At 54.9% G+C, this 20,067-nt stretch overlaps 3 protein-coding genes across 4 annotated transcripts in view; 1 reads left to right on the forward strand and 2 right to left on the reverse strand.

Moving 5' to 3' along the window:
* Nucleotides 1–185: 185 nt before the first annotated feature.
* On the reverse strand, nt 186–4,299 carry AKR7A2 (aldo-keto reductase family 7 member A2). The gene is made up of 7 exons (XM_038159464.1): nt 4,036–4,299; nt 3,049–3,236; nt 2,433–2,537; nt 1,823–1,919; nt 1,631–1,730; nt 1,192–1,321; nt 186–657 (listed from the first exon to the last, which is right to left on the reverse strand). The coding sequence occupies exons 1-7, from the start codon at nt 4,259–4,261 to the stop codon at nt 496–498; spliced, it is 1,008 nt and encodes a 335-aa protein (XP_038015392.1). The 5' UTR covers nt 4,262–4,299; the 3' UTR covers nt 186–495.
* Nucleotides 4,300–4,370: 71 nt separating this feature from the next.
* SLC66A1 (solute carrier family 66 member 1) lies at nt 4,371–13,116 on the forward strand. Its single transcript, XM_038159481.1, has 8 exons — nt 4,371–4,838; nt 5,253–5,440; nt 6,082–6,211; nt 6,601–6,688; nt 7,712–7,860; nt 8,627–8,719; nt 9,123–9,308; nt 9,590–13,116. The coding sequence occupies exons 2-8, from the start codon at nt 5,271–5,273 to the stop codon at nt 9,686–9,688; spliced, it is 915 nt and encodes a 304-aa protein (XP_038015409.1). The 5' UTR covers nt 4,371–4,838; nt 5,253–5,270; the 3' UTR covers nt 9,689–13,116.
* Nucleotides 12,508–20,067, reverse strand: part of CAPZB (capping actin protein of muscle Z-line subunit beta) — a 59,041-nt gene continuing 51,481 nt past the window's right edge. The window contains exons 7-10 of one of the 2 annotated variants that reach the window (XM_038159482.1): nt 17,578–17,643; nt 16,434–16,510; nt 15,216–15,328; nt 12,508–13,369 (exon numbers count right to left, since the gene is read on the reverse strand). In XM_038159482.1, the coding sequence (XP_038015410.1) occupies nt 15,226–15,328; nt 16,434–16,510; nt 17,578–17,643 (246 nt within the window). In that variant the 3' untranslated portion in view covers nt 12,508–13,369; nt 15,216–15,225. The remainder of the gene's footprint in view (nt 13,370–15,215; nt 15,329–16,433; nt 16,511–17,577; nt 17,644–20,067) is intronic. The other variant, XM_038159483.1, reaches the window with a different exon arrangement.

Genomic DNA, 20,067 nt, shown 5'->3' on the forward strand with positions numbered 1-20,067 from the left:
CTTGGAATTTTGCCTTATCCCTGGAAGTGTCCAAAGCCAGGTTGGATGGCATAGTGGAAGGTGTCCCTGCATGGCACCTCACTCCCAAGATGAGATTTAAGGACCATCCAACCCAGACCATCCTGATATTCTGTGATTCAAAGTCCCCAAGTGCTGCCAAAGAGATGAGAGATTCCAGGCACAGGTCAGAGATGGGCTCTACGCTAGAAAGAGGTTTTATTCTTGTATGTAATTATTTAAGATCACATTAAAGCAGAACAGCGACCTTCACCTCGTTAAGGTGTTCATTTTCCTGATCAGCTGCATCCTGAATCACAGGCTGTGCTGGGGGAGCTGAGGGTCTGGGAGGGAGGACTAAGGCACGGGTGTGGATCCTACAAAGCTTCACTGATTCAGGAAAAACCTGCAGCCCTCCAGCCGTGGATGGGAGGGCAGGGTGGGCAGTACCTCTCCCGAGTCTCCAGAGCCTGTGCCCGGTGTCCCAGCCTTCCCTCCCTAGCGGAAGTAGTTGGGGCAGTCGTGTGCGCTCAGGTTCCAGGCCTCGTCGAACGCCTGCACCACTGCTGGCAGCAGGGGACCCTCCTCGCTGTAGTTGAGATTCTGCTCCAGCTGCTCCAAGTTGGACATCCCAATGATCACTGCATCTCCAAGAGAGCCCTGGGAACAGATGGGAGGTGTCGCTGATCCCAGAAGAAAGTTCACCTCCCGAGCCACTGTGGGCCAAACAAAGCATTTCTTTCCACTAAAGAACATCCATGAAATAAGCAACTGACACCACAAATTCTGCTCACAAGGCCAGGACATTGCCAAGTCACCCCAAATCCTCAGAAGCTGCCAAATCCTACTTTATAATGGGCTACAGGAACATTTAGGGAACATCAGGAATATTAAGCATTAGGTTCCTAGTCCACTGACAGGTGAGTCGTCTCCTTGCAGGGAAGCTGAGTGCATGGGAAGCCAAGACCCCAGTAACTGGCACCTAAAATCTTCCACTTGAAGCTTCCAGTTCTGACCACATGGGAAAAGGCAGAGCTGCCTCACTCTCTCTGCCTGGCAGAGTCTGTACAGCAATATTCACTCTGGAATGCCACAATCCCACAGGATTAAAAGACACCTACACTGAAACTTCCCTGTTTGTGAGCCGAGCAACAGTGCCCAGTGCTGGCAGCAGTGCCCAGGTCAAGCTCTCACCTGCAGTTTGGAGTGGTTGTAGAGCCAGCGCAGTGCAGCAGATGCCAGGCTAGGTGCAGTGGAGCCATAAGCCTCTTTCAGAGCTTTTTCTACCAGTGCAATTCCGTCAAAATTGTGTTTTTTCCAGTACCTGCCAAAAAAAATCATTGTTATTGCCCTTGGAACCTCTAGTCAATGGTACATCTCTATTCCAATCAAAAGGCCTTCAGGAAGCCTCATACAACTCTTTGTAGCCTCTGAGGACTTCTGCAGTCTCCCTTGGGAGCTGTGAGGAAGCTGAGCCTAAAAACCACCCTGCAGAGCTCAGTCACACACCACAGCCCCAACCACGTGCGTTGACATAATCCCAAGCTTTGGTCAATTCTGCTTCCTCTCAGCTGACTATTAGAGTGTTTTTTTCATGCAGCCGTTCCTGCTTGTCTGTCAACTCAGGACATACCTGTCCCTGTAGGCCTGAGCCCAGTCATTCCCAAAAAATCTCCCAGTGGGCTGGCGCGTGTCTTTGTCCTCGTACTTGTACTTGCCGGTCAGCAGCCCCCCTGGGAGGGAAGGGAGCAGCAGGTTTGGGGATGGGCTGGCTCTGCAGAGCCCCCATTCCTCAGAGTTTTGTCCCAAGGCCTTGTCCCTGTACCTGCCAGCGGGTTGTAGGCATAGAAGCGCAGCCCAAAGTGCCTGAGGCAGGGGAACAGCTCGGCCTCCACCTGGCGTGTGGTCGCGTTGTACATTCCCTGCACAGGGTGGGAGACAGCCTCAAACACAGCTCAGGGCACAGCAGCTGCCTTTTCCCACCCTTCCCTGGCAATACCCATCCCAGAGAGCGGCTTCAGGTCACACAAGGGGATGATTTGCTTAGGAACAGACCCGCACATAACTGAAGTTCCACGGCAGGGGAGTCACTGGCTCCAGCCATGAACACGCTGAGCTGTTTCTGAGCAGCAGCCTCGCTCGGCTTCCTGAACTTCCTCACTGAAAGGGTGCTCAGGCCTTGGCAGGGGCTGCCCAGGGAGGTGTTGGAGTCCCCATCCCTGGAGGTGTCCAAGGCCTGGACGTGGCACTCAGTGCTCTGGGCTGGGTGACAAGGTGGGCACCAGGCACAGCTGGGACTGGACGTCTTTTCCAACCTCAATGAGTCTGTGACTTCCCAGACTAACTGCAGCAGATTCCTTCTGTGTTTCTATCTGGCACAGTGGGCCTGGTCCTAGATTTGGGGAGCCCAAATCCAAGCTTCCCCCCTCCCTTACCTGGTACACAGTTGGCATCACCCAGTTGTTGTACTTGCAGATGGCACAGATTTCTGCCACCTCCCATGCGGCGTAGTTTGACAGGCCAAGCTCTTTAAACTTCCCCTGCAGAGGAATAAAAGGGAATTCACTTCCAGTGTTTCAAAGTTCATCTGGACCCAGACAGCACAAAATGGCTACAGTGAAAAGGACAGTCACCAAATTTTAGTCCAGAAGGGTTAATTCCTGTCCACCTTTTCTGACGGACATTATTAAGATGTGACAAAAATTGTTCCCCATTTTCTGTTCATTTGGAATTCACACCTTCTAGTTTAAATGGTATAACCAGATAAACAAAACTCAGGAATTCTTTACCCATTACCAGCACTAATCTTAATCCAGACTGTTAACAGGGCTGCAAGCAAAGTCCAGATGTTCCAAGAGCTCTTGGGAACAAAGTGCACCACGTGAGCACACAAAGAGCAGCGGCTGCTCAGCTCTGCCCTGGACTCTGTCTCCTTTTCGCAGAGCAGCACAAACCCAGCACTGCAGACGGGCACAACAAGCAGCCCTGGTTTAAAAAAGCAGTGGGAAGGAGGGAATGAAGGACCATCCAGGCTTGAACTCTGCACTTCACCTCTTTGTGCAGCTCGTTGCAGGCACGCAGGGTTTCTTCCACCGGGGTGCCGTGGTCAGGAGCGTGGAGGTAGAAGAGCTCCACACTCGTCCTCTGCAGCCTCTCCAGGGACGTGTCCAGCTGGGAGCGCACACTCTCCGGCTTCAGCGTCTTCCCATCCCACGGGTTGGCCTTGGTGGCCAATTCCACTGGCAGAGAGAGAAGGAATGAGCAAGGATGTTTTCACCTTAAGGAGGGGAGCGGGGATAAGTGACTTAAGTGTTTGAGGTGTTTCAGGGAAGGTGCCTCTCCTCAGGAATCCCATCAGCCTGGCAGGGGAAGCTCTTCTCTGCATGGACTGAGGGTCTGCCCCAGGCAGGGAAATTCTGCTCCTCAAGGTCTGGGGGCCATCACTAGTACAGGGGTCCCTTCCCCTCAAGCATGGCATCAGCAGGGAAAACTCTTGTCCTAAGGGAATGGGCCTGGGGCAAGTCCGTTTTCCTCAAGGAGGGAGTCAGCCAGGCAGGGAAGATCCCTCTCCTCAGGGAATGGACTCTGGGGAGGGCCCTTGTCCCTGGGAATGGCCTCTGACTGGCAGGGAAGACCCTTCTCTTTCCCCAGAGAAGCGTCATCCCCTCAGGGAGGGCATTAGCCTAACAGGGAAGACCCTGCTCCTCAGGGAACGAGTCCTGGGCAAGTCTCGTCTCCTCAAGGACAGTGTCAGCCTGGCCGAAGAGATGAGACCCTGTCCTCAGGGACGATCCTCCTCAAGGAAGGACCCGCTCCTCACGGCACGGTTCCCAGCAAGTCCCCTCTCCTCGGAGAAATCCCTTCTCCTCTGGAAAGACCCCGCTCCTCACACAAGGAGTCCTGGCCAAGTCCCTTCTCCTCAAGGACAGTGTCAGCCTGGCAAAGCAGACCTTTCTCCTCAGGGCAGCCCTCTCTCCTCAGCCACGGGCCCCGAGCAGCCCCTCTCCCCCGAGGGCAGCCCGCCCTCCGCCGCCCTACCGGGCTCGGTGCCGCCGGCCAGCAGCGCGCCCAGGATGCGCTCGGACTCGCCGCCCGCGTACATGAAGGCGGTGTCGACGAGGCGGTGTCGGCGGCGCAGGAAGGCGCGGAGCAGCTCGGCGCTCGCCTCGGGCCCGGCTCGCCGGCCCATCTCCATAGCGCCCAGCACCACCGCGGGCCGGGCCCCGCCGCCCGCCACCGCCGCCATCGCCGCCCGCGCCGCCATCGCGCCTGCGCGGCCCGGCCCGCCCGGCCGGCCCCTCACACGGCGGCCGGCCCCTCACACGGCGGCCGGCCCCTCACACGGCGGCCGGCCCCTCACACGGCGGCCGGCCCCTCACACGGCGGCCGGCCCCTCACACGGCGGCCGGCCCCTCACACGGCGGCCGGCCCCTCACACGGCGGGCGGGCCCGGGCGCGCCGGGCTCGGGAAAACAGCGGCGGGGAGAGGCAGGGAACCCGCGAGGGGAATAGCAGCGACTTCGTGAAAAGGCTCGCTGATTTCACGCTGGGAAAAACTGCCGGTGTCCGGCAACTTCCTGAGAAAGCGGCCGAGGAGCCGCAGGGCCGGGGAGGGCGCCGGGTTTGGGACAGCGTTAAAGGAAAGCCGGCAGGGGTTGCGAGAGCAGCAAAGGAAACTGGGCAGCGTTTGGGACAGCGGCGAGGGAAACCCGGCGGGTGTCTGAGGAGTCGTGGATTTGCAAAGAAAAACAGCCCAAGTTTCAAAAAGAGCAGGTTTTCAAGGAAAAATACAGTTCCGAACTGCGTCGGTGAAGAGGCGAGTGCCGGTGCTGCGAGGACAGGTTGGGTTGATTTCGGCTTCTTTTATTTATTCTCCCCCACACTTTTTTTTCACTTCTCATTTTCTTCTGCTTCTTGTTTTTTCTTTTTTTTTTTTTTTTTTGTCTTCCTTTTCCTTTTTTACTTTTATTTTTTCTTTTAATTTTCTTTTTCTTTCCTTTTTTTATTTTTTCCCTTCCCCCCTTCTTTTCCTCCTTTTTTCCTCTTCTCTTTCTTCTTTATTTCTGCTTCTTTCATTTCTTCTGTTTCTCCTTTGTGCCCGGCTGGCAGCAAACCCAGTAAAGGTGAATTATCCACTAACGATGCATTTTTCCAACATGAGCCAGTACCCAGAGGAGCCCCGGACCTGTTCCTCCCACAGATCTTTCGTTCCCCAGTGTTATTACATTTTCCCCGTGTTGTTCGCTCTCCCCCAGCGTTATCCCAGCGGTTCCATGGCTGCGCGGCGCTGGAGGGGTCTCCCCTCTGGGAATTTCTCTGATTGTCCCAATGGCTCCCGCTGGATCATGGATGTGTTCAATGAGTGTGCCCAGGACAGCAGGGATGTCGCCAGCATCGTCCTGGGGCTGGGCTCCATCGGCTGCTTCATCGCCGCCGCCTTCCCGTGAGTGCGCTCCCGAACCCCTGGGGACTGCTTCCAAATCCCTGGGTATGGCTCCCAAATCCCTGAGTGCCGCTCCCAAATGCCCGAGTGTCGCCCCCGTGTCCCGCGCTGCCCTTCCCGGGGATGGCAGACACCTGGCAAGCGCAAGGTGCCGGAGTTTGCAAATCCCCGCGGCACAAGCAGTGAGGGCTCGGCAGATTGCGGCTGAGGGCAGCCGGCAGCACAGCCCCCGAGCCCCGGCGGTGGCCGCGGTGCCGTTGCTGTGCTTGTCAGCCCGAATGTCCCACGTCAGGGACGTGCCGGGCCGGCAGGACAGGTCACACTGCAGAAGGAATGTCCCCCGGAGCCCTGGGGTTCTTGGAAGTGCTGACACAAGGGTGGCAGAGGGGCACGTGAGGAGTCACTGTTCTTTCGAAACCAGAGGGGAGGATCCTGCAGCTGGGATCATCCTCCCTGCTCCTCCCACAGGGCGCTCGGTGAGCGCCGGTGGGGCTCAGGAGTTCTACCTGGGGCCAGGGAAGCGTGTGGCCTTGCTTTTCCTCCCGTGACTGCTTTGGGATCCACAGGAATCCTAGGGATGGCTCCCAGGTAGCGCAGAAGCAGCAGAGGTGATGTTTGTTCCCCTGCCCAATGCTCTGCAGGCAGTTCTACCAGGCCTGCAGAACGGGCATCATGGACCAGGCTCTCTCCATCTATTTCCTGCTGGGATGGCTGGGCGGAGACCTCCTCAACCTCATCGGTTCCTTCCTGGCTGATCAGCTGCCCCTGCAGGTACCGGGGCCGGCTCTCAAACACCCCAGCTCCAGGGAGGAGGGGGGGGCTGGCAGCTGCTTTATCCACACTGGGAGCCGGAGACCCAAACTGCCTGGGATGCTCCCTCTTTGCCCCCTAGAAGTGCTCCCCTCTCCCATTCTGGGCTTGCTCCCCTTTCCCCTCTGGGTGTGGTCCCTTCTCTCCCAGGGATGCTCCCTCCTTCCCCTCTTGGTGTTTTCCCTTCTCTCCCAGGGATGCTCCCTTCTTCACCTCTGAGTTACTCCCTTCCTCCCTCTGGGGCTGTTCCCTTCTCCACCCCGGGACGTTCCCCTCTCCCCCAGGGACACCGGGACACTCCCAGCCCCCCAGGTCCCCGCGGGTGTCCCCAGCACGTCCCCTCCCCGCAGGTGTACACGGCCATTTACTACGTGCTGGCAGACCTGGCCATGCTCTCCCTCTACTGCTACTACCGGGTGAAGAACGGGGGCAGAGCGTGTGAGTTGAAGCACGGTGGGGCCTCTGCTCCCCTGGGCGCTGGGAGCAGAGCGGGGGGATTCCAGGGCACTCTGGGAGTGGGGAGATTCCAGGCACAGTTCGTAGATGATGCCTCTTACTGCTTGCTGGGTTGTTTTTTTTCCTTGGGTAATTTGAGCCCCTAGGAGAGCCAAAGCCAACAAACAGCTCCAGGCTGGGCCTGGGGCTTCTGCAGGCCCTGCAACCCCCAAGCCCCCACGATGTCCAGGCTGAAAACAACCCCCCATGAGCCTCAGGGGGCACAGAAGCAAATAAACCCCCCACAGCTACATGGTGATTCCACCTCAGAGCTGGGAACCACAGAAATCCTGACTCGGGCAGTGCTGGAAGGGAAAGGGGGAAGTTTTCCCACTGTTTCGGGGCCAAAACTTGACAGGGAAGTTCCTGTCTGTTCAACTGGAGTGAAAAGGGAACCTGAGCAGGTCTTGCAGAGTTTAAACAGACAGAGAAAATGGAGAAAATCCCCTTTCCAGCACTGCTGAACCCCAAACAGGCTCCTTGGGACTGGGGTGATTGTTTAACTTAGTAAAGACATGTAAAGATTTTAGCCAGTTGGTATTTGACATGAGATACGTGGTTTTGTTAAGCCGGAGAGCTTGCTTACTGAATGTAATCACTAAAAATTACTGAAAAATAATAAATTACTACTGACAAATAAGCCACAGCAGGGTTTGCTCTGGCAGGGATTTGGGAGTGACTTAAGACAGTGAAATCTTCTAGTGAGGATGATTCTGTGGAGCCCTAAACCTGAAGAAACCGAGATAGGAGCAGTTTCCTCCCTGATAAGGTACAAACAGGGCCCATCACTGGGAGATAAATCACATCAGTCACCCGCAGCAGCCACCGCCCCATCCCTTGGTGAGATAAGGGGGAGTTCAGAGGTTGCTCAGTCCCTTGGTGAGATAAGGGGGAGGTCCTGGCAGCGCTGGGGCTGGTGGGGGTTGCAGGGCTCTCCCTGATCAGGCTCTGTCTGCCTCTCTGCAGTCCCTGCTCCCATCAATGCAGCTTTTGTGTTCCTCTCGGTGGGGTCCCTGTCCAGCCTCTCCCTCCTGGGCAGTGCCAGCACCGAGGCTCCAGGGACTTTCAAAGGGAGGTCTCTGCTGTCAACTCCTGGGGGTGAGCTTGGACCAAAGGTGAGCCAGCTCCTAAATCTGGGAGATGGGATAGAGGTCTGGGTGGGGATGCCTTGCTGGGTGCTGTGATCCCAAAAACCACCCTGGAGCCCACCACGTGTTTTGGGGTTAGGGGCTGTTCCCATTTTAGGGCCAAATTGTTCTCCAGGAGACTGTTAGAGTCTCAGAAGATGGCACTAGAAAGAGAACTTTTCCAAAGATTCCTCCAAAATTCAGGAACAGTTTGCTGCAGGATTTCAGACATTTCAGGGCGTTTTCACTTCACATTTCAATCACTTCTGTGGGCCTGCTGAAGAGTCAGCAAACCTCACATTTCCCACACCTCTGCAAACAGATTTTATCTCAGGTAGCTGCCTGGGATAGACAGTCTCCAGAAAATGTGGTTCCTCTGTTCAAGAAATTTGTAAGACTTGTCCCCTTTATTTCTTTTTCCAATTATCCACATTTATATATATTACTGAAAATCAAACAAGCAAGAAAGTGCAGCAAGGTAACTCAGTTGGCTGAAACTGGAAGTTGATTTGTAGAATAGTTTTGCTCTGGCAATAGAAAAGGACCTCTCTGAGCAAAGCAAATAACCCCAATTCCCGATGTAACAGATTGCCCTGGCTGTTCTCCTGTGGCGAGGGGACATGTAATTATCCCTTGTAAATGTCAGCGGGCTGTCAGAGGAGGGGAGCTGGGCACACGGGGGGCTGGGTGTGCCCGTGCTGGGGCTCTGAGCACCGGGGCTGTCCCTGTCGCTGTCCCCGCCCCTGCCTTGCAGCCTTTCTCCAGGACTGAAATCATTGGATTTACCATCGGTTCCATCTCCTCCGTGCTCTACCTGTGCTCCCGAGTGCCCCAGATCTGCACCAACGTGAGTGAGCACCGCGGGGCTCCTCGCGTGTCACTCCCAGGGGCTGGGGAGTCTCTTTCTCCCCCGGGGGGGTTCTCCTTTCTCCCCCTGGGGTTCTCCTTTCTCCCTGGGGTTCTCCTTTCTCCGCGGGGGTTCTCCTATTTCCTGCTCAAAGGTCCCAGGCGCCATCTCTGATCATTCCATAAGGGACTATTTCTCTGTATTTATTTTTCTCCTCTCCCTTTAAACTACCAATATTTTGAGGGTGGGGCTTTCGTTTAGTCTAATTTACAAGCCAAAGGGGAACTAAAAGACTCTCAGCATTGAGTCACCTCTTTTTTGATGCTGGGGGAGGGCATGAGCACGTTGTAGATAGATTTAGGAGAGCTGTGCCCAAGCTCCTCTTGTCTTCCTCTTTTCCCAGTACAAGAGGAAATCCACCAGTGGGGTCTCCTACTCTCTCTTTGCCCTGGTGATGCTGGGGAATTCCCTGTACGGCCTCAGTGTCCTCCTGAAGAACCCGGAGCCAGGCCAGGGCCAAGGTGACTACATCCTGCACCACCTGCCCTGGCTCGTGGGCAGCCTGGGCGTGCTGGCCCTCGACGTGGTTGTATCCTTTCCCTTGGCTGGGACCCCATCCTGCCAGCAGGGCTTTGCAGGGAGTGGAGCGGGCAGGGCTGGGCAGAAGGGTGGGGTGGTGCTGCTCCCTGCAGACCTGTGCTGCTGCACTGCCTGGGAAATGCCTCAGCCCCTGGTGTGCGCTGAGCTCCCTGTCCCTGTCCAGCTCCCTGTCCTATCCTCCCATCTCTCCTGGCACAAACTCGGGGTGCTGACACCCAGTGCGTCCCGGGATCCCCCCTGCGAGTGTGCAGAGCCTTGACCTCTCCCCAGATCTCCTTCCAGTTCCTGGCCTATCGGAAAGGCCGGCCTGGCACGCTCGAGGAGAGGGGTGCTCTGCTGGGGGAGCCGGATGAGAGCCCAGAGAGCTGACAGAGGGACCTGCCCTGCAGGGAGAGGAGGAGGAGGATGCACGTGAGGAAGGTGGCGTTAGGGCTGGGCAGACCAGCCCCTCCATCCTGGTGGCTCCTGGCAGAAGAGGTCCAAGCCCAGGGGGGACACATTGTGCTGCCAAGGTGGTGGCAGAGAACGCTGCTGGGACACCTGGTGCCTCTTTGATACCAATGATGCTTTCAGGACAAAAGGGAATTTTTGGATACCTCAGTTGCTCTTTGCTGCTCCGGTGCCCCACAGCTGAGCCTGGTCACTGCTGCACCTGCCAAGGGCGATCTGGAACTTCCTTGGTGCTGAAAAACGTGGGGAGAGGACAGGGTGACTGACCTGCCACAGACATGAGCACCCTGTGACCTCACAACTGCCCCCTCAGCTTCTTCTGGAAGACAGACAGGGCTGGATCCAGTGGGGAAGGAGCAGCAGAACCGAAGTGTTCCATCCACACCTATTTTAATTAGCACGGCTCACCCATCTATAAAACATGTCCTTCCCCACCTGCCTCCCTTGGTTTCATTTTGCTGCTTTACTTGGCAGCTCCTGCCTCTTTCCTAATGAGTCTCACAGTCCCATTTCTCTGACTTCTCATTTTTTGCCTCACCCATGTTTTAATTGCATGGATTCCTTGGGGAAGTTGCTCCATTGCTGTTCCCCAGCAGAAGAGCTGCCTCTCTGCTCACTCTGGTTTTCAGTTCCTGCCCTCTATCTTTGATGAATTTATCCTCAACCTGACAAATTTATCCTCAACCTGACAAATTTATCCTCTGTCTGATGAATTTATCCTCAGTCTGATTAATTTATCCTCAACCTGTTGAGTTTATCCCCAGCTGGCACTGCTGAGTTTGCTGCAACACTGCTGAGTTTATCCCCCTCTGGGGCCCTGCACTCAGCACAGCGCTCCTCGAGCAGGGAAGGACAGGAAGCAGGGCTGGGCTGGGAAAAGCTGTGTCCCCAGCAGGACAGAGGGGAGGTGTAGCCCGGCTCCCTCCCCTGGGCTGAGCTCTTCCTGCTGGGGATCAGCAGCTCAGTCTCCCTGGGAAAATGAGGAAAACCAACCAAAGCTTGGAGACCCTTCAGGAAAGACTATCACAGCTTGGCCTTGTGAAAACAAGAGCTTCCCTTTTCCTGCAGCTCCTATCAGCTCTTCATTTTGCTTCCCTTTCCCCTCTCCAGCTCCCTTCCTGATACCAGCATGTCCCTTTTGGCTTTAGCTCCATTCTCATTGATTTATGATTCCTCAGCCAGTCCCTGCCCTTTGTCCTTCCCAAGGAAGTTACTCTGCTTTGTCCTCACATTGAGGACACCAATCCATGGATCTCACATTAAATGGGATTCCAACTGCTCAGTGCCCACCAAGCTGCAGCAGCAGGCTCCTGGAAACACAAGCTGGGCCAGTTCTTGGGCCTGACCCAGCTGTCTTCAGAAAGGAGATGTGTTTTTCAGTCTCTCTGAGCCCCTTGCACCAAGTGAGTGAGTTTTTACTGGATTAATTAACAATTCTGCCCTCCAAACTCACAGGCAAAGGGGCTGCTCACCTCATCCTGAAGCAGCAGCCTTTCCTGTCCTGTCTTTCCCTGGGAATTGTAGAACAATTCATATCCTGGTTTAATCCAAATCATGAGCAAATCCCTCCTCTGTGCCACTCACAACACCGAATAATTGTAACATACTGACTTATCCTAAATCTGGACAAAGAACCTCTGCTGTGAGGAGGAGAGCATGGATAGATCTCTGTATGTGGAGTGTCACACGTCTGTCCCCACACGGGCACCCGAAGCACGCGTTGGGTACAAAGCTGATTTACTCTGCCTTTCCTTGGGCTGGGCAGCATGGAGCAAGGCGAGCAGCTGCACCCAGAGCTTCCACACCCACTGCCACCTCGGGGTGGCTGGAATTCCTGAGGCTCTCCGAGGTTCCCATCCCTCCACGTCGCTGCTGCAGCCCTGTCCCCATGTTCAGGATTTCGCAGAGGCAAATGTTAAAGCAGAAAAGGCTGAGCAGGAACAACCTCCCCTGAGGGAGAGGATAACCGAAAACCTCACCAGGAGTCTCCCCGTCCCCAGGCTCCAGCGCTCACACAAACATCTCCAGCTTCAGGAAAGGTTTGTGTTGGGACAGACCTGTGAGACAACAGCCAAATGCCAGTGTTCCCTGGGGGCTCCCAGCCTTTCCCAGCCCGTGTCCCACAGGAGCCCCTGCAGGCTCTGGGTGAGCTCTGGCCACGTGCGGGAGTCTGGCTGGGGCACAGCTCGTGGTACAAAACCAAAGTGGAGCACGTTAATTAATCAGTGTTAATGCCAACAGTCCCCACTTGCAGAGGGGCAGTTCCCAGAGCCAGGGGCAGGAAGAGCCCAGCAGATCTTTCTGTGCTTCCCCAGGATTAGGTTTGGTACAACCACAGCGTGCAGCAGGCAGGGACCCCAAAGCTGGGCCAGGTCCCTCTGCCCGCCAAGGGCTCAGGAGGGGACGCTGGGGGAAGGTCACAGGTGATGCAGGGAACCACCCACCCCAGCACAGCCCTCTGCCCAGGGCTGGACACGCGAGCCCCCAGGCTACTTCAGCACAGCCAGCAGAGCCGGGCAGACCCTTCTCCCCTGGATACACCTGCATATCCGTGTGCTGGATGCCTGGAGCATCAGTCCTGCACCTTGCAAGGGCCACAGAGTGAGTAACACAAGGCAAAGAGCAGAGGGACATCACACCCCCTTCCAGACAAACATTTCTGGATGTGGACAAAAAACCCCCAAGTAACCCTGCAAGGAAGGAAAGAGAAACAAGGAGGACACGATCACACAAACATCTTCCTGGGATTTTTTTTTTTGTTGTTTTTATTGTTTTAGTATTTTTTTTCTTTTCTTTTTTTTCCATTTTTAGTATGGAGGCTCAAGTATCAGATGTAGATTCAATTTAAGCTTTACAAAAAAAACAAAAAATCAAAACAAAAACCCCTTTTGCATTCCATAAAAATCGACAGAAAAGCGCCTTGGAACCAGGCTATAGAAGAGCAGAACTTTCAGCAGGTCTTGAAATCACCATCTCCTGCACATCTGGGTTACTCAGTATTGTACAAGCCCAAGGAACAGCCTCTCTTCCCTCCCTCCCTCCAGCCAGCCCCTGTGCCCAGCCCCCAAACATACGTGGAATAGATTATTTTTCTTTTTTTTTTTTTTTTTGTTTTTCCAGTTCTTCCTCTTTCACACACCACAGTATTTAATAAATTTTTGTTTTACATTTTTTACACCAATGTAACAAAAGGCAGGAGGGGTGAGGGAGGAAAAGACAAACAATGATCTGTGGTGATGATATAAATGGGGGAGGGTGGGAAGGGGGGGGAGAAAAAAGTAATACATGGACTTCTACAGAAATATAGCCTAAGGTCTCAATAGTAAAATGTGGTGCAAAGTAGGCCTCAAGAGACTGAAAAAGTTTGTACAGCTTTATTATGGGGAGAGGATGGCGCTGCATGGAGAGTATTGGATGCAAATCGTGACGTGACCAACAGAAAAGGGCGGGGATGATTCTCTAGGAAGGAATCTAACGAGTGCATGGCATGGCTGGTTAGCACTGACAGGACTTTAACTTTGCTGCTTCCTCTTCAAAGCCTCCACCAGGTCGTTTTTAAGAGCTTCTTGTTTTGATTTGTCTGCAAAAGTCTGCACAGACCTGTGGGGAAGAAGGAAAGGGGGGTCAGAGGCAGCGCAGGGCAGGGCAGGGCTGGGAGCAGTCCTGGGAGGCAGGAGGAAGGAGAAGCCCCTGAGCCCGGGCGCAGCTCTGCCTGCTGGAGCCCGGGAAGCAGAAGTGACCACTCAGTGAGAACACAAAGCAAAACTCACTCTGGCAAGGACTGGCACCAAAGGCTTCCCCAGCAGCTCCGCTCAGCCCCGGCTGCCGCAGGGAGAGCCCCAAGGGTTACAGACTGCAGAAGCCCGGCGCCCCACAGCCAAGGGGGTTAGCTCCCGCTGCCCCCAGCTCCAGAGAAAACCCAACCCCACCAGAGAAGGGCCGGGCTGGGCAGCTCTGACCCTTCTGCAGGACTGTTCACCCAGGGTCCCCTCGGAACCCCCGCCAGCCTTTGCACCGGTGGGAAAAGCAGCCGGAGGTTCTGCTCTCAAATTTGCCTTTTTTTGTACCTTCCCTGAGGAATGAGCGATCAAAGCAGCTGAAGAAGAACAGAGACACTGTCACAAGGTTATTGCAGGGCTTTCCTTTGCCTGAAAGTACAGAGGAGAAGCTCCACCTTTCAGGGATCACCTGGGATCGCTGCCCTGGGAGATGCCTGTGGAGGAACCTCCAATTTCAATAAGAAAATAAGAAATTTCCACTTTTTAAAAGGCCCCTCTTAAATAAATTGATAGAACGGGTTCTATTCAGGACCAAAGTTTTCCAGAGTGGCTACCACAGAGAAGTGGTAGGATCCAGTTGGGCAGAACTTCTCCCCACCTAAACCACATTTCACAGCCTTTACAGCACCTGGGATAGTGGAAGATTTCCCTGCCCATGGCAGGGGGTTGGAACTGGATGAGCTTTAAGGGCCCTTCCAACCCAAACCAGTCTGGGATTCTGTGATTCAGAGCAACCTCATTTTCCCTGGTTGCTGTCTCCTGTAAACAAGGCTGCTCTTTGAGGTGGTGATTTTCCAACCATTTTTGTAATAGTATATCCATTCTCTTGTCTCTGGAGACTTCTGCTGCTTTAATAAAAACATATACATTTATATTTGCATTGGTCATAGGCTGAAGAAGTGGTTCTCGGCCACTATCAACAAATAGTGAGTTTCCCCCTTCGTCAGCTGAATGTGTTTGAAACAACATCTGTAACTCGTTAGGAACTGGAGTGGAGGGTTAAGGTGGCTCAGGGTTAGTCACTGCCCTGACACTCGGAGCTCCAGAGCAAACGAGCACAGCAGCAGATCCCTCTGGAGGCTGTGCAGAGCACGAGCAGGGGGAGGCTGGCCGTGTCCCAGTGAGCTTGAGCAGGACTGTGTCTCAAGCTCCAAGGATACTCAAACTCCACCAGGCTCACAGGGAAGGTGTGTGGCGAGCACATGTTTACTCTGAAGTCATGGGAAGAACCAGAATCTTTTTTTTCCAAAGTGTGACACTCCCAAGATTTCACTCTGCAGGGAGTTCACTGGGATTACAGGGAATTTCTTCAGGGAAGTGGCGTACCACAGGTGTAAAAAACTGCTGGTGCCCAAGGGACAGAGTCCTGGGGCTGCTGGATGGAATCAGCCCAATCCCACAGCACTCCAGGCACAGGACCACGTGCTCCTTTCCTGCTCCCAAGCCAGAGTGCAAAGTGGTAAATCCTGCCCCAGTTCCGAGCGTGAGGTTTCCACAGGGGAGGAGAAAACACTGGAAACAAGAACCAGAGCACTGAGCCAGAGCCCGGGTGGCTGGGCTGGCTGCTCCCTGTGGATTAGGGGTTAGTTCTTCCCGTTACCATGCAGGGGCTGGGCTGGTGAGTCCTGGTTTAGTGCTGGCTCACACCTCACAGGCAGCAGGGGTACCTGGATTGGTTTAGTTATCAGGCTGGATGTAGATCTGGCGCTGGGTCAACACTTGAGAAAGTTCCCTCTGCAACTGCTTATACTTTTGGTTGTCAGGAATAGCATCGATAGATCTACAGAGAGCAGTGGGAAACCAGGGAGCAAACAGGGAAAAGAACAGTCAGAAGAACTTGGTAACACAGAGCTGGGGCTCTGGGAACCTCCAGGGAGGAGAAGGGGACACACACAGGTGAGAAGGAGCAGGGACAGGCTGGAGAAGCCAGGTGCTCCAGGTTCCATCACGGGCTGCACACAGGGCAGGACTCAGACTGAGGGATGGGGAGACACAGCAGAGATTCAACCACAACAGCTCGAGGCAACGTTCACAAGAGAAATGCTCTATTACAGATTCCCTCTGATGTTAATAAAAGCTTCCTGGCCAAACCCTGCTCGGCACACAGGAAACTGAGGCTGTTCTGACCTGGGCTTGGGGCAGAACCCAGAGCAGCAGAACCCAGAACCCCTCCCACAGGTCCTGCTGCTCCCTCAGCCCACACAGCAGCACCAATATTTAATTAAATCCATTTTTCTCTCTTCTTCCACATCTCAGCGTGTGAGGGAAGAGCAGAGCATTTATTTATGCCCTTTGGTTATTCTACATTACCACACTGTGCTGGGAGGTCTCTCTGTGCTCTAAAATGAAGTGATTGGGCATCGCAGTGATTTCCCCTGTGAGCATAAGAATCACCAGCTTGGGATATCCATGTCCAGCTCCAGTCCAGGAATGAGCAGGGGCTGAACAGCACAGCAGAGCTTCCCCACAGAAAGGAACAGGGAATTTAATCTCTTGTCATACACTGTATCTTGACCAGTGGTGTTGAGAGAAAGAAAGAATTTAAAACAAAGTCTGAACACCACAAGCCACTCATGTCATGACTTAATTCTGGGACTATTTTTAAGGACAGTAGAAAGAGAAGACAGAATTGAAGTACAGCTCGCGGGACTGTGAAGAATAAAACGAATGAAAAATAATCCAAAAATACAAGTGTTAGTTGGGCTGCTCCTGGTGAGGGAACAAGGGATTAAAACATTGCTTCAGATTTCTGCAGCAGAAGAGTTCCCTGAACTCCACACAACAAAAATTGTCCCACAGCACGGGGAGGGGAAAACCAAGCAGCTCAAGGCTGGGGTGGCACTGCAGGGATGCAAAGGGTCCCCCGTGCACTGCAGGTCCCTTACCTCAGCCCATTAACGATGTCCTTTGTCTTTCCAAAATAAATCTCATTCAGTGTACTTCTGATTTTGTTTTCCATGTCCTGGAAAAGAAAGCAGCACAGCAGCTCTTCAGTCCCCCCAGCTGTCTGCAGGGATGCTGCAGCACCAGGCCCTCTCTGAGCACAGCCCCTGCAGCACTGCCAGCCCTCAGACCCCAGCAAAGCCCCGGGAGCCAGCCCCTGCTCCCATCCCAGCTCGGGGGCTTTGTTCCTGCTCTCCTCCCAGTGCCTCTCTCCAGGCTAGGGAGCTCTCTGCACCACGAGAGGGCAGCTCCTCTCCAGCTCTGCGCAGAAGGAAAACGCACCACCCCGACCTCCCCTGCAGCTCCCTGGCACGGGCCGGGCTCCAGGAGCCCAGGCAGTCCTACAGGATAACCCACAGCCCCGAGCTCTGTGCTCAGGGCTGACTGTGACTTCTTGACTTGTTCATACAGCTGCACCACAGAGCTCTGAGAGAGATCTTGTAACAAAGCAGCTTTTTCTTTTTCATTGCTTTCACTCAAACAAACAACTTTTAAAAGGGATCAAAAAAGAAGTAGCTGCCATTCTTTAATTTCCCAGTTCCCTAAAAATGCATCATAGTTGAGAATTTCCTCCTTTCTTGGCTATAACAATGAAGAAAATCTGGAACACCTTCAGTCAGGACAGTGCAGTGAAACAGCAAAGTGGTGCTGCACCTTCTGAGCAGCTCCACCCCTTGTGCTGAGCTTCCAGCACTGAGCTGCCACAAAACCCAACACTAAACCCAGTTCCAGGGGGTTTCCTGAGCACTTCAGACACACTGAACTTCCAGTCCAAGGGACAGTGCTGTGCAGCAACTTGACTAGAAATAGTTGTCCCCAGAAGAGGCTGCAGAAGCAAATCTGAGGGTAGGAAGTTGTTCACTGTGCTCAGGAAGGGAACATCCATTTCCCAGGAACTCACTGCGGTGCTGAGCAGGAGACAAGGGGCAGAGGGTGGCTTTGTACCCACAGACAGCTGGGAGGGAAGGAAGGAGGTGGAAGGACCACACACCCAGCAACAACAGGAATCAGTAAGTTCTTTCTAAAGAAAAATGCAACAGATTCTGAGGAATGGGACCAAATGTGGGCAGGAGAAGCTGCACTCACCTCTACCAAGCGCCCGATATTGGCTATGTGTGGGGAGGAGTCACTCACAGTCTCATCCTTCTCCATCTGGAAAGGAAAGCACAGATCCATCCATCACAGGGAATCTGGGGGCAGGGCAGGGTCCAGCAGGGCTGGGAGAGGGGGAGTCACCAACTCCCCCCATGTGCAAACACAGGAGAACGTGCTGAGAAGCTCCCAGCACTACCACAGGCACGTGCTGGCAGCGAAGATGTAGTGGAATAAAAAGCCAGGAATGAAAAGAACCCCAGCTGCAGAGAGGCCCCACAAGAGCCACTCCCTCCCCACCACAGAACAGCCAAGTGTCCTTTGCAGGAGAAATTCAGAGCTGGAACATCTCAGGAGTGCAGCGACACCAAAGCCCCAGTGCAGGACCTGGACAGGACACAGCTCCTGAACCAGCTGAGATCTCCCAGCCCAACATCAGAACTGGGAGCTGCAGCTGCAGCTCTCACTTGATTCCACCTGGCCGTGCCTGGTGGAGCACCCATCCCACGGCCTTCCACGGCCTGTGTGCTAAGCAAAGTCCATCCTCCCCAGCTCCTGAGGGGAAAACTGTGGCCAAGACACAGCCAAGCGTTGAACAACGAACATCAGACCCAGGAACCTCAGCAAGATTTGCTGAGACAGCAAGAAAACAACACCGGGAGACAAATGCAGTGGGAAGAACAGTCTTCAAAGGGTTTTACTAATCCCACTGAATTCTCTTATCCATCTGCTCCTATCCCTCCCTCAGGGCAGAGTTTAAAAATCTGGGCCAGCTACAGGTTTCTTCTAATAAGCCAAGGCTGTAACAGGCTTGGGGAAGCGTGTAATTTAGTCGGACCCCCGAAGGCAAAAGATAACCTGGAAGAGGGGGAGAAAGAGCAGCAGGACGTTTAATTTTGCCTTCAGACTGTTTACATGGAATGGAGACATTGCCTGGAGAAGGGGTCCAGCTGCAGAGCAGGGACAATGCAAACCTGATCTACACAAACACATCCACACACCATGGGGAGCTAGGAACCATCAGCAAATTGCCCAAATGTGGGGCAGCTGGCAGAGGGGCAGTTACTGCCACAGGCTCCCTGCTGTGCCTCCTCCACACCTGGACAGGCCCAGCTCTGGTTAAGAAGCAAAATCTGAAAATAGATTTTTTTTTTTTTTAAAACCCGTATATTATTACATCTCCATAAAAACTGCTGCCAGAAGGAAAACATTTTTATGTGCTCTGGAAAGCCAGATGTTACAAGAGGCTGTTTAATGGAGTGCAGAGTCAAGATCAGCCATGTCCTACAAACAGTTGGGTTTTGTTGAGTTGTTGGGGTTTTTAAAGGTTCCTTCCGGTGGCTGGCACTGCTCAGGCTCAAGCAGCAGCACTTCTGCTGCTCAAATAAGGGCTGCATTTGCTTTGAGGGGGAATTCCCTCTACAGGCTGATGTTCAGGAGCAGCTCATCCTCCCTCTGTCACTCCCCACCTGCCTGCTGGGCTCAGCCAAACCCCGGGGTGAGCCCAGTCCCAGCCCAGTCCCAGCTCAGTCTCAGCCCAGTCCCAGCCCAGTCCCAGCTCAGTCCCAGCTCAGTCCCAGCCCGGTCCCAGCCCGGTCCCAGCTCAGTCCCAGCCCAGTCCCAGCCCAGTCCCAGCTCAGTCCCAGCCCAGTCCCAGCCCAGTCCCAGCTCGGTCCCAGCTCGGTCCCAGCCCGGTCCCAGCTCGGTCCCAGCTCGGTCCCAGCCCGGTCCCAGCCCGGTCCCAGCCCGGTCCCAGCCCGGTCCCAGCTCGGTCCCAGCCCGGTCCCAGCCCGGTCCCAGCCCGGTCCCAGCCCAGTCCCAGCTCAGTCCCAGCCCAGTCCCAGCTCAGTCCCAGCCCAGTCCCAGCCCAGTCCCAGCCCAGTCCCAGCTCGGTCCCAGCTCGGTCCCAGCTCAGTCCCAGCTCGGTCCCAGCCCGGTCCCAGCCCGGTCCCAGCCCGGTCCCAGCTCAGTCCCAGCCCAGTCCCAGCTCAGTCCCAGCCCAGTCCCAGCTCAGTCCCAGCCCAGTCCCAGCCCAGTCCCAGCTCAGTCCCAGCCCAGTCCCAGCTCAGTCTCAGCCCAGTCCCAGCCCGGTCCCAGCCCGGTCCCAGCTCGGTCCCAGCTCGGTCCCAGCCCGGTCCCAGCCCGGTCCCAGCTCGGTCCCAGCTCGGTCCCAGCTCGGTCCCAGCTCGGTCCCAGCCCGGTCCCAGCCCGGTCCCAGCCCAGTCCCAGCCCAGTCCCAGCCCAGTCCCAGCTCAGTCTCAGCCCAGTCCCAGCCCAGTCCCAGCCCAGTCCCAGCCCAGTCCCAGCTCAGTCCCAGCTCAGTCCCAGCTCGGTCCCAGCTCGGTCCCAGCTCAGTCCCAGCCCGGTCTCAGCTCAGTCCCAGCCCAGTCTCAGCCCAGTCCCAGCTCAGTCCCAGCCCAGTCCCAGCCCAGTCCCAGCTCAGTCCCAGCCCAGTCCCAGCCCAGTCCCAGCTCAGTCCCAGCT

Source organism: Motacilla alba, chromosome 21 (genome assembly GCF_015832195.1).
Source record: "Motacilla alba alba isolate MOTALB_02 chromosome 21, Motacilla_alba_V1.0_pri, whole genome shotgun sequence".
NCBI lineage: Eukaryota > Metazoa > Chordata > Aves > Passeriformes > Motacillidae > Motacilla > Motacilla alba.

Coding starts and splice junctions, on each gene's coding strand:
- AKR7A2 (XM_038159464.1), bottom strand. CDS start 4,261: ATGGCGGCGCGGGCGGCGATGGCGGCGGTGGCGGGCGGCGGGGCCCGG. Junction 3,237..4,035: donor GGCCGGCGGCACCGAGCCCG/GTAGGGCGGCGG, acceptor TCTCTCTGCCAG/TGGAATTGGCCACCAAGGCC. Junction 1,920..2,432: donor TGATGCCAACTGTGTACCAG/GTAAGGGAGGGG, acceptor CACCCTGTGCAG/GGAATGTACAACGCGACCAC.
- SLC66A1 (XM_038159481.1), top strand. CDS start 5,271: ATGGCTGCGCGGCGCTGGAGGGGTCTCCCCTCTGGGAATTTCTCTGAT. Junction 6,689..7,711: donor GAAGAACGGGGGCAGAGCGT/GTGAGTTGAAGC, acceptor GCCTCTCTGCAG/TCCCTGCTCCCATCAATGCA. Junction 9,309..9,589: donor TGCTGGCCCTCGACGTGGTT/GTATCCTTTCCC, acceptor ACCTCTCCCCAG/ATCTCCTTCCAGTTCCTGGC.